This window comes from Manacus vitellinus, unplaced genomic scaffold (assembly GCF_001715985.3).
Source record: "Manacus vitellinus isolate BGI_N305 unplaced genomic scaffold, ASM171598v3 scaffold_98_pilon, whole genome shotgun sequence".
Classification (NCBI taxonomy): domain Eukaryota; kingdom Metazoa; phylum Chordata; class Aves; order Passeriformes; family Pipridae; genus Manacus; species Manacus vitellinus.
This window is the reverse complement of record NW_021940910.1, coordinates 265,881-278,559: the sequence shown is the minus strand read 5'-3', so window position 1 is coordinate 278,559 and position 12,679 is coordinate 265,881. Positions and strand designations below refer to the sequence as shown.

Genomic DNA, 12,679 nt, shown 5'->3' with positions numbered 1-12,679 from the left:
TCAGAAACACAGAACACAGCTGCTCTCTTTCCAGCCCAATGCCAAACCCAGGAGGCTCTGGGATGGCTCCTGCCTCCCTCAATGCATCTTCACACTGATCATCCAACCCACTCTCCACAGGGCACAGGGCACACAGCACCAGAGAACTTCACACATCTCAGCTAACATCACCTTTCCTCACTCACCAACATGCTGCGAGGCCCAAATAAATAAACCCAGTTCCTAAACCATTTTCCATAACTCAGCTCTGAGTAGCAGCCCCAAGAGCAAATTGCATTGAAATCAGCAGCAGGAGCTTTCTCACACACTCAGGAAAAAGGGGCTTTCTTTGCAAAGGAGGAGTTAAAAAAAAAAAAAAGAAAGAAAAAACACACAGAAAAATAACAACAGAAAAGTCTGTATGTGCAAAGCTCCAGGAAGCATCACTCATGTGCAAGTGGTCACTCAGAGGCAGCAGCAAGGGCCCTCTCTGGTGAAGCAGACAAGGGGTTTTCTTGGCAGGGCGGAAGCTCCTGTGGTTAGAGAAGTTGTTACAAGATGTTAAAACAAAGAAAAAGCAAATCATCCACCTGGGCATTGGGCACTCTCAGTGTGTTCAGCTCATGACCACCTGCCTTGCACAAAGCAGCTTTTCCTGAGCAATTGAAGAGAGAACAATCGAGAACCTGAAGAACCCGGCTGTGTGTCAGGAATGAGTGTACTCTGAGATAAATGATACATGTGGATCTATGCCATGAAACACTTGTGTCTCACTTTCTGGGTAAGATAATACTCTGGACTCTGCCATCCACACGAGACTCCCTAAGTGTGCTCAAAAGAAGGAGGCAGAATCCCTGGCAAGAAACACAACCTGGGGCCTTCAGCCAAAGCACGAGGCTTGTCTGTGACTTCTGTGGAGCTGGAGCTGCTGTGGACCCCCAGAGGGATGGGGGACAGCAGGCTGGGGTGTCTGATCCTACCTCAGACATGAGCAGTCAGGAGCTCTAGGGGAGTCATCGAGGCAAATTCCTTCAGGCACAATTAAGAACTGATAAGGAAATATGACCCCAACTGAGGACTAGAACTGAACTTCTTCAGGAATTTTCTTTTCCTCTGCATTTTGCCGCAGATGCCGAGCACCGTCTCTTTGCCCAAGAGGGTCTTGATGACATCACATCCTCCCCAAAGTGTGACCCAGCCTCCCAAGTCAAGTGACAAAGATCATCTCAGCTGCACTGCACCGTCTCCAAGGACAGACACCCCCAGTAGAAGATGGACGGGTCTCCTGCCCTGCTCCTCCTGCTCGCTCTGGGACTCTGTGAGTATGGACACAGGGTGGTGCAGCTCCTTCACTGGGAGAAGCAAGGAAAAATCCTTCCACTGAATCCAACAAATTTGGATAAACAGTTGAAGGGGAAAAAAGAGCAAACCAAAAAGTCTGACTTTGAGGTGTGCTCAGAAATTGCAGAAGGAAAGGTGGCATCACCTCAGCCAGCACAGGGCAGCCATGAGCACCGGGAAGGGAGCCTGGTTGGACAAGGAGTTCAAGAGAGCAGAAGAAGGTCAGGAAAAAAGGGGACTTAGCAGTAACTGGGTTTAGGGAGTCAATTCAGACAAGCTGGGAAGGAGTAACATCCCTGAGAAGGCAGCTGGAAGGGCAGCAACCATCTGTAAAGCTCACATGGCTGATTGCTGAGCACCCTCCATGCACGATCCCAGCAAGGACTCCAACAAAACCTTCCAGTCATCCAGACACCATGGTCCTCCTTTGCATTTGTATTTTCATCCCATGGACAGAGCAGGAGTTTTTTCCCAAAGGGACCATTGGCTCTTCCCAAGTGGTTCCAACAAGGATTTCTCTCCTCCAGGCTGTCCCAGAATCCATGGCCAGATGTATGAGATGAAGGTCAGGTTTCGTGACAGCATCACCCAGCTCCGGGTGGGACAGCGGCTGGAACTGGAGTGTCAGTCTGACAGTGACAGTGGAGTATCCTGGGTCCACCAGGACAAGAATGGGACCCTTCACTTCATTGTCTTCATCTCTTCCCTGTCCCAAGGGGACACCTTCAAGGGGAATCAGAGAACATCCACACGCTTTGAGGCCAGCAAAGACAACACTATCTATCGGTTGGTAGTGAAGTCTTTCACACAGGAGGATGAAGGGAATTATTTTTGCCTCACGAACATCAACCAAATGTTGTACTTCAGCCCTGGCCTGCCTGCCTTCTTCCCAGGTCAGCAACACCTCCACCACTCAACCTCTTTTAGCTCTGCCAAAATCCCCAGCACCTCCTGCCTGTGCTGTTTTAACCAGCTGTCTCTCCCACAAACCCCATTTCCCTGCTTGCTTGCCCAAGGCATCTTGGGACCAACACACTCGTGCTCCTGCCAGAGGCTCCCAGCTTGCTGTCTCCATGGTATTGCTCCTGCCCAAAGGCAAAGATGATTAGATAGACCCAGCACCAACTCCCTATCCCCATTTCTTAATTTCATCCATGCCTCTGAAATCAGAAGACTAAAGCAAAGTCCACCACCTCTCTCTCCTTCCTCACCACACATAGGTCCCGAAACTCAGTGTTCAGTCTTTCTGAGGATGGTGGCAGACAGCAAGACATAAGGAGGCTGTAGCTCCTTACTAGATCTTAGGAGACCCTCCCTTGGGGAGTCCTCATCCAAAATGTGCTCTATGAAGTCCCTCCAGAGCTGAGCCCTATGCTGTGCACAGGAACAGCTGTGCCCTGGGCAGGGACAGGAGAATAGAAGGTCAGGAGAGACCTGTTTTATTGTGTTTCCCCACATGCTGAATTAATCCATTTTCATTCACAGTCACTACCACAGTGGCACCAAGCACACCAGGACCCACCACCCAGCGTGGCATCACTGAAAAGGACCCCTGCCTCAAGACCTTGGATCCAGGTAGCCTGGATACACAGAGGGAGAGGGGAGGAGTTGGGGTTGCATCCACTGATACTGAGGGGGATCTTGCAAGCATTTTGGGATGGGAGGAGATTGAAAATCCACAACACTTCAGCAGATTTGGAAACATTAAATACCACATAGTTTCATCTCAAGTAGGAAAGGCCCAGGATGAGGTACAAACCAGGAGTATGTTTCACACCTGGGCACACTTGGAGGAGGGGGAGAGGGGGAAGAGCCTTGCGAGCTCCAGCAGGTTTTACCCTCTTCAGGAGACACAAGAAAATATTTGGCTACATGTCCTCCCTCGAGTGCCCAGGAAAATGCTGGAAGCAGCAGCACTAAGGAAGAACATCCCCACAGGCACAGGGGAAGCCTTCTGCCTCACCACCAGCCTTGTGGAATGCCAGGCAGGGCACTTGGCAGCTCCCTTGGCTAAAACACAACTGGCCTTAACACTAGCCCCGAGCACCTGATGGATCTTTCCCCTTCTCTATTCTACAGAGACAACAATGGAGGAAGAGCTGAATTCCTTCTGTCACATCTTCATCTGGGCCCCCTTGACAGGCCTCTGCCTCCTGATCCTCCAGCTCCTGATGATCACCATCATGCTGTGTCAACGTAAGACTCACCAGAACCCCTCTAGATCCACCTCTGACCTGAAACCACAGCCCTGTCCCTCAGGGCCACGGATGTTCCAGTGATCTGCTTTGGGAGGCATCAGAGAACCAGGACACAGGCAAGGCAAGACAAGGACCACTGTTAAAATCACTGTCTGCATATCTTCCAACAAATTGCCTCCACATTTCCTCAGTGACCTTCCCTTCTCATTCCAGCTCTTTCAAATGGTTTTGTAGCAAGAAGGTGCAATGATCTGACTGCAGGCATCAGGGGTTGTTTCCCCACCAAATGGCCTCATGTTATCCCTGGGAAGCATTTCCTTGAAAATGTGTTATCTCTATTGAGTGGAGCTGAATGTGAACTGTTACACAAAACAAAATTAAATGAATACCAAGCAGCAGCGTTTTTCTATATTTCTGTACTCCCTGTAAACTTTGTTATACTTTCAAATTAATTTATTCTTTCATGATCCACGGACTGAACATTTATTGCTAGACCTATTGCTATGAGAGCCTATAGATGTCAATCCTGTAAGGAAAAACAGGACAAATGTATAGCAAAGTCCTCACTACTGCATGGAATCCTAATGTGGGATAAACAGAGCAAAACAAAACTCTAAGACATGTAAAATACACATATTTGGGCATTATTAACTGACATTAATGATAGTGATGCTCCACTGTGCATTGCTGCACTAAGATCACACTCCTGCAGCAAGAGCAATGCAGCCAAAACCCTCCTGACACTGCAGATGAATGTAGGGATGAACTGGAAGCACAGTATCTTTGGGTTTGGGGGTGATTTTGTTTGTTTTGTGGGGTTCAATTGTTGTTATTTCAGTAGTCTTCATTTGTACAAAAAATCAGCACCTAGGAAAAGAATTACACTACTGAGTTGTAAGCTCAAAAACCACTGCATGGTGGAATCTACTGATTTTTGATCAGTAGTTCAGAAACACAGAACACAGCTGCTCTCTTTCCAGCCCAATGCCAAACCCAGGAGGCTCTGGGATGGCTCCTGCCTCCCTCAATGCATCTTCACACTGATCATCCAACCCACTCTCCACAGGGCACAGGGCACACAGCACCAGAGAACTTCACACATCTCAGCTAACATCACCTTTCCTCACTCACCAACATGCTGCGAGGCCCAAATAAATAAACCCAGTTCCTAAACCATTTTCCATAACTCAGCTCTGAGTAGCAGCCCCAAGAGCAAATTGCATTGAAATCAGCAGCAGGAGCTTTCTCACACACTCAGGAAAAAGGGGCTTTCTTTGCAAAGGAGGAGTTAAAAAAAAAAAAAGAAAGAAAAAACACACAGAAAAATAACAACAGAAAAGTCTGTATGTGCAAAGCTCCAGGAAGCATCACTCATGTGCAAGTGGTCACTCAGAGGCAGCAGCAAGGGCCCTCTCTGGTGAAGCAGACAAGGGGTTTTTGGCAGGGCGGAAGCTCCTGTGGTTAGAGAAGTTGTTACAAGATGTTAAAAAAAAGAAAAAGCAAATCATCCACCTGGGCATTGGGCACTCTCAGTGTGTTCAGCTCACTGACCACCTGCCTTGAACAAAGCAGCTTTTCCTGTGCAATTGAAGAGAGAACAATCAAGCACCTGAAGAACCCGGCTGTGTGTCAGGAACGTGTGTACTCTGAGATAAATGATACACATGGATCTATGCCATGAAACACTTGTGTCTCACTTGCTGGGGAAGATAATACTCTGGACTCTGCCATCCACACGAGACTCCCTAAGTGTGCTCAAAAGAAGGAGGCAGAATCCCTGGCAAGAAACACAACCTGGGGCCTTCAGCCAAAGCACGAGGCTTGTCTGTGACTTCTGTGGAGCTGGAGCTGCTGTGGACCCCCAGAGGGATGGGGGACAGCAGGCTGGGGTGTCTGATCCTACCTCAGACATGAGCAGTAAGGAGCTCTAGGGGAGTCATCGAGGCAAATTCCTTCAGGCACAATTAAGAACTGATAAGGAAATATAACCCCAACTGAGGACTAGAACTGAACTTCTTCAGGAATTTTCTTTTCCTCTGCATTTTGCCGCAGATGCCGAGCACCGTCTCTTTGCCCAAGAGGGTCTTGATGACATCACATCCTCCCCAAAGTGTGACCCAGCCTCCCAAGTCAAGTGACAAAGATCATCTCAGCTGCACTGCACTGTCTCCAAGGACAGACACCCCCAGCAGAAGATGGACGGGTCTCCTGCCCTGCTCCTCCTGCTCGCTCTGGGACTCTGTGAGTATGGACACAGGGTGGTGCAGCTCCTTCACTGGGAGAAGCAAGGAAAAATCCTTCCACTGAATCCAACAAATTTGGATAAATAGTTGAAGGGGGAAAAAGAGCAAACCAAAAAGTCTGACTTTGAGGTGTGCTCAGAAATTGCAGAGGGAAAGGCGGCATCACCTCAGCTGGCACAGGGCAGCCGTGAGCACCGGGAAGGGAGCCTGGTTGGACAAGGAGTTCAAGAGAGCAGAAGAAGGTCAGGAAAAAAGGGGACTTAGCAGTAACTGGGTTTAGGGAGTCACTTCAGATAAGCTGAGAAGGGATAACATCCCTGAGAAGGCAGCTGGAAGGGCAGCAACCATCCGTAAAGCCCACATGGCTGATTGCTGAGCACCCTCCATGCACGATCCCAGCAAGGATTCCAACAAAGCCTTCCAGTCATCCAGACACCATGGTCCTCCTTTGCATTTGTACTTCCATCCCATGGACAGAGCAGGAGTTTTTTCCCAAAGGGGCCATTGGCTCTTTCCAAGAGGTTCCAGCAAGGATTTCTCTCCTCCAGGCTGTCCCGGAATCCATGGCCAGATGTATGAGATGAAGGTCAGGTTTCGTGACACCATCACACAGCTCCGGGTGGGACAGCGGCTGGAACTGGAGTGTCAGTCTGACAGTGACAGTGGAGTATCCTGGGTCCGCCAGGACAAGAATGGGACCCTTCACTTCATTGTCTTCATCTCTTCCCTGTCCCAAGGGGACACCTTCAAGGGGAATCAGAGAACATCCACACGCTTCGAGGCCAGCAAAGACAACACTATCTATCGGTTGGTAGTGAAGTCTTTCACACAGGAGGATGAAGGGAACTATTTCTGCCTCACGAACATCAACCAAATGTTGTACTTCAGCCCTGGCCTGCCTGCCTTCTTCCCAGGTCAGCAAAACCTCCACCACTCAACCTCTTTTAGCTCTGCCAAAATCCCCAGCACCTCCTGCCTGTGCCATTTTTAACCAGCTGTCTCTCCCACAAACCCCATTTCCCTGCTTGCTTGCCCAAGGCATCTTGGGACCAACACACTCGTGCTCCTGCCAGAGGCTCCCAGCTTGCTGTCTCCATGGTATTGCTCCTGCCCAAAGGCAAAGATGATTAGATAGACCCAGCACCAACTCCCTATCCCCACTTCTTAATTTCATCCATGCCTCTGAAATCAGAAGACTAAAGCAAAGTCCACCACCTCTCTCTCCTTCCTCACCACACATAGGTCCCGAAACTCAGTGTTCAGTCTTTCTGACGATGGTGGCAGACAGCAAGACATAATGAGGCTGTAGCTCCTTACTAGCTCTTAGGAGACCCTCCCCTGGGGAGTCCTCATCCAAAATGTGCTCTATGAAGTCCCTCCAGAGCTGAGCCCTATGCTGTGCACAGGAACAGCTGTGCCCTGGGCAGGGACAGGAGAATAGAAGGTCAGGAGAGACCTGTTTTATTGTGTTTCCCCACATGCTGAATTAATCCATTTTCATTCACAGTCACTACCACAGTGGCACCAAGCACACCAGGACCCACCACCCAGCGTGGCATCACTGAAAAGGACCCCTGCCTCAAGACCTTGGATCCAGGTAGCCTGGATACACAGAGGGAGAGGGGAGGAGTTGGGGTTGCATCCACTGATACTGAGGGGGATCTTGCAAGCATTTTGGGACGGGGGGAGAGTGAAAATCCACAGCACTTCAGCAGATTTGGAAACATTAAATACCACATAGTTTCATCTCAAGTAGGAAAGGCCCAGGATGAGGTACAAACCAGGAGTATGTTTCACACCTGGGCACACTTGGAGGAGGGGGAGAGGGGGAAGAGCCTTGCGAGCTCCAGCAGGTTTTACCCTCTTCAGGAGACACAAGAAAATATTTGGCTACATGTCCTCCCTCGAGTGCCCAGGAAAATGCTGGAAGCAGCAGCACTAAGGAAGAACATCCCCACAGGCACAGGGGAAGCCCTCTGCCTCACCACCAGCCTTGTGGAATGCCAGGCAGGGCACTTGGCAGCTCCCTTGGCTAAAACACAACTGGCCTTAACACCAGCCCTGAGCACTTGATGGATCTTTCCCCTTCTCTATTCCTACAGAGACAACAATGCAGGAAGAGCTGAATTCCTTCTGTCACATCTTCATCTGGGCCCCCTTGACAGGCCTCTGCCTCCTGATCCTCCAGCTCCTGACGATCACCATCGTGCTGTGTCAACGTAAGACTCACCAGAACCCCTCTAGATCCACCTCTGGCCTGAAACCACAGCCCTGTCCCTCAGGGCCACGGATGTTCCAGTGATCTGCTTTGGGAGGCATCAGAGAACCAGGACACAGGCAAGACAAGACAAGGACCACTGTTAAAATGACTGTCTGCATATCTTCCAACAAATTGCCTCCATATTTCCACAGTGACCTTCCCTTCCCACTTCAGCTCTTTCAAATGGTTTTGTGTCAAGAAGGTGCAATGATCTGACTGCAGGCATCAGGGGTTGTTTCCCCACCAAAAAGCCTCATGTTATCCCTGGGAAGCATTTCCTTGAAAATGTGTTTTCTCTATTGAGTGGAGTTGAACGTGGACTGTGACACAAAACAAAATTTCATGTATAAACGCTGAACAGAAAACTGAGCAGCAGCGTTTTTCTGTATTTCTGTACTCCCTGTAAACTATGTTATACTTCCATTATTCTTTCAGTATCCACAGATTAAATATTTTGAGTTGGTTGTATTTCTAAGAGAGCCTACAGAGGTCAATCCTGTAGGGAAAAACAGGATATGGGTATTTAAAATCAAAAACTGCTCCAGTAAGATGTACAACATGTACAACATGTACAACAAAATTCTCACTACTGCATGGAATCTTAATGTAGGATAAACAGATCAAAATAAAACCTAAGCCATGTAAAATACACGTATTTGGGCATTATTAGCTGATGGTATTAACAGTGATGCTCCACTGTGCATTGCTGCACTAAGATCACACTCCTGCAGCAAGATGGATGCAGCCAAAGCCCTCCTGACACTGCAGATGAATGTGTGGAAGAACTGGAAGCACAGTATCTTTGGGTTTGGCGTTTTTGTTGTTTGTTTTAGGGGGATTTGTTTGTTGCTATTTGAAAAGTCTCCATTTGAACAGGAAATCAACATCTAGGAAAAGAATTTCAACACTTACAGTGGTGATTAACCCCCTGTACACAGCTGCACAGTTGAATCTATTGATTTTTGACCTCTAGTTCACAATCACAAGAACGCAGCTGGTCTCTTTTCAGCCCAATGCCAAACCCAGGAGGCTCTGGGATGGCTCCTGAGTCCCTCAATGCATCTTCACACTGATCCTCCAACCAACCCTCCACAGGGCACAGGTCACACAGCACCAGAGAGCCTCACACCTCTTGGCAGCCTAACAGCACCTTTCCTCACTCACCAACGTGGTGTGATACCCAAATAAATAAACCCAGTTCCTAAACCAGTTTCCATAACTCAGCTCTGAGTAGCAGCCCCACAGCAATGGCACCAAAGTCAGCAGCACCTCCTTTCTGACACACCCAGGAAAAAGGGGCTTTCTTTGTGAAGGAGTAATAAAAAAAAAAAAAATTAGGAAAAAACCCCACGCACACACACAGAAAACCCCCCACCTTACACTGAAGAATAATCAACAGGAAAGCCCATATGTGCAAAGCTCCAGGAAGCATCACCCATCCCCATGTGGCAGTGGTCACCCAGAGGCAGCAGACACAGCCCCCTCCAGTGACACATACAAGGGGTTTTCTTGGCAGGGCGGAAGCTCCTGTGGTTAGAGAAGAGAACCACAAGTTGTAAAAGCAAAGAAAACATAAATCATACCCCTGGGTATGGGGCAGTTCAGCTCACAGACCACCTTCCTTGCACAAAATGGCTCTTCCTGAGCAATTGCAAAGAAGAATTGACCAAAGGAGAATTGCAAAGAGAACAATCCAGCAAATGAAGAACTCAGGTGTGTGCCAGCAACTCCTGTGTTTGGAGATAAATTATACACATGGATCTATGCCATGAACCATCTGTGTCTCGCTGGGTATGAACATATTCTTGGCTCTGCCATCAGCATCAGATCTATTGAGTGTGCTCAAGTGAAGGATGCAGAATCCCTGCCAAGAAATGCAACCTGGGGCCTGCAGACTAAGGATGAGGCTTGTGCATGACTTCTGAGAAGAGGGAGCTGCTATGGACCCCCAGAGGGATGGGGGACAGCAGGCTGGGGTGCCTGATCCTACCTCAGGCAGGAGCAGCATCAGTCGGGATCTCTAGGGAAGTCATCCAGGAAAAATCCTTGAGGCACCATCAGGAATTGATAACTGTAAATGAGCCCAAATTCTGAACAAGAACTGAATTTCTTCAGGAATTTTCTTTTCCCCTGCATTTTGCCACAGATGCTGAGCATCATCTCTTTATCCAAGGTCACAGAATCACACAGTGATTCTGAGTTGGAAGAGACCCCCAAGGATCCTCAAGTCCAAGCCTTAGCCCTGCACAGGACCATTCCCAGGAGTCACAGCATGTGCCTGAGAGTATCATCCCAATTGTTCTTGAACTCTGGCAGGCTTGGTGCTGTGACCACCACCCTGCAGAGCCTGTTCCAGTGCCTGACCTCCCTCTGGTGTAGAACCTTCTTCTAACATCCAACCTAAACCTCTCCACATCCTCCATAAAGAGCCACCCAGCCCCCAAAGTCAAGTGAAAGCTTATGAAGATGAGGGAGGTATCAGATGCCCCCAAAACACAGAGCATCCAGAATGTGTTTATAGACCCCTGCTTCTATCCCTTCCAGTGCTTCACTTGCCCAGTAATATTTTCTGGGTGATAAAGGATTTTGATGAGTTAAATAGGTTCCAGATACATAATACAGCCAAGATAACCCCAGAAGAGCCAGTAACTGGACTGGTCAGTTGAAGTCACTTCCTCTGTCGATGTCTGTATTTGACAGACGACCTGGCACAGGGAAGGTACTTGAGCTCCTCCCAGACTCCTCAGATTAAGCACTTGCATGTTGTGCAAAGGCTTGGAAGCCACTCCCAGAAACCACACCCCTGCTGCTGTTTCTGCAGATTCAGGACAGAAAATCGAATTAGGCAAGTAAAAACAGTACACAGATCCTGGAAGAACAGTAAAGAGGTAGTGCAACATGACCTTCCTGTAAATAGGTTTCTTCCTTCTGATTCATCTGACATCAAATCTGTTTGACACGTAGGGTCAGCATGACCTATCCATCAGTGGATTCTCATCCTGAGCTGTGTTGACTAAATTGAATACATGTAAATTTTTGTCACGGGAGATCGATCACATCTGTTTGTGCTCCACATTCCTGGAAACCTCCTGTGTAAATCAGAAACCTTGGAAAATACTGAATTTGCTCTTGGTTCTGAGGGGGACTGGGGGGGATTGTGTTTGTATATTTATTTCCTCTCCCTACAACCAAATGTCTCATGGATGATGCTTAAGACTTGAACTGAGACACTATTTGCACCTTCCCCGTGCCTTTGTTTCATTAGCCAAAGTAAAGGAAAAGTCACAGCCATAACTTGACACTTAGTAAGAAGGAAGAAACCAACAGCAGTGTCACCGAGGCTGCAAACAAGAGGAAATGCAGGAGAAAAGGGGATCTCCATTTCAAAAGTTGAACTCGGGTAAGGTTTGCTCACTGCAGTCCAGGTCACAGCACCCACCAGCTTCAGCACTGAGTCTCTGTCCCAGCCTGCACTGGGACTGTGCTCTTGCAAAATAATGCCCTGGAAAGTGAAAAACTGTTAGTTCTACAGTGGAATAGGAACTGGACAACACTTCCAGGGTTTTTGCATTTAAATACACAGATACAGCAGGTCCTGAAAAAATTACAAGTGAGTGTGAGCCAAAACAGCAGTTCCTACACACGGGCACAGCACGACTCAGTAAGAGCTTGAAGGAGGCTGTAAACAACTCCATTTTCCCTATTTCTCTATAGGACTCCTAATTTATTGTAAATTTGAAGTCATAAAGGAAGATTAAGTCCCATTTTTGTAAACCACTCTTCCTTTTTACATATTAGGACTTGAATTAAATTCAGAATAGTGATGTGACACCACATTACAGCTTTAGCTTTACTCACTATAAATCATTGCTGCCACACACTTTTTTTCTCTTGTTCTCAAAGTTTCGTTCCCTACACTGCAGTCTCCTGTTTGCAAAAAGAAAACAGCATGAGTTGGGATGGATTAAGGAGCGTGATATCCCTCCCCACTCAAGAGACAAAACAGAAAGAAAAATTGTATCTTGCAGTGGGCAAACAAACCTTGCAAAGAAAACCTAACCCAAACTCACTGCATTAAACTGAGCAAGTTGGCTCTGAGTGATAAATAACTTCAACCTCAAATTTTAGCAGCAGCCATCCTGTAAAGTGTCAAGAAGAAAGAATCAAAGCAACAGGAACAGGGATCAAAAGCTCTGACTCGTTAATGGTAACACACAGTTTTCACAGCAGCTTCTCCACACGTTAATTAACCTGACTTACAAATAGGAGACTGAAATCAATACAGTGTTTCCACAGAGGAAGACTGATTTCAGGAGGGAAGATCGTTTGTTCAGCCATATGTAGCTGCAATGTGCAGTGACAAGGTCACTGCAGGAAAAGACTTAATTTAAAAATACTTCACAGAGCAGCTGAACATCGAGAGTACTAACAGGAGCTGAGGATATGAGCTCTGTGCTAATGACAGCCATAGTGCCACAAAAATGAGCACTACCTTTGGAGATCAAAAAGGCACTATTTTCATTTCTACTATCCATTTTTAAGGTTTGATTATGTTTTATAACACAACTCACACTTGAAATCCCACAAGAACATATTACAATAGATTTCCTATTTCAGGGCATTTCTAAAAACTAAAACTCAGCCTATTAACAGGCATA

At 47.6% G+C, this 12,679-nt stretch overlaps 2 protein-coding genes across 2 annotated transcripts; both read left to right on the top strand.

Moving 5' to 3' along the window:
- Positions 1-1,108: 1,108 nt before the first annotated feature.
- Positions 1,109-3,599, top strand: LOC108642069 (T-cell surface glycoprotein CD8 alpha chain-like). Its single transcript, XM_018086534.2, is given in 5 exon segments — positions 1,109-1,246; positions 1,249-1,297; positions 1,848-2,213; positions 2,806-2,895; positions 3,400-3,599. Coding segments are annotated over 5 exon segments (843 nt in total).
- A 1,971-nt stretch (positions 3,600-5,570) lies between these two features.
- On the top strand, positions 5,571-8,104 carry LOC103764114 (T-cell surface glycoprotein CD8 alpha chain). Its single transcript, XM_018086539.3, is given in 5 exon segments — positions 5,571-5,708; positions 5,711-5,759; positions 6,310-6,675; positions 7,269-7,358; positions 7,864-8,104. Coding segments are annotated over 5 exon segments (843 nt in total). The 3' UTR covers positions 8,064-8,104.
- Positions 8,105-12,679: the final 4,575 nt, after the last annotated feature.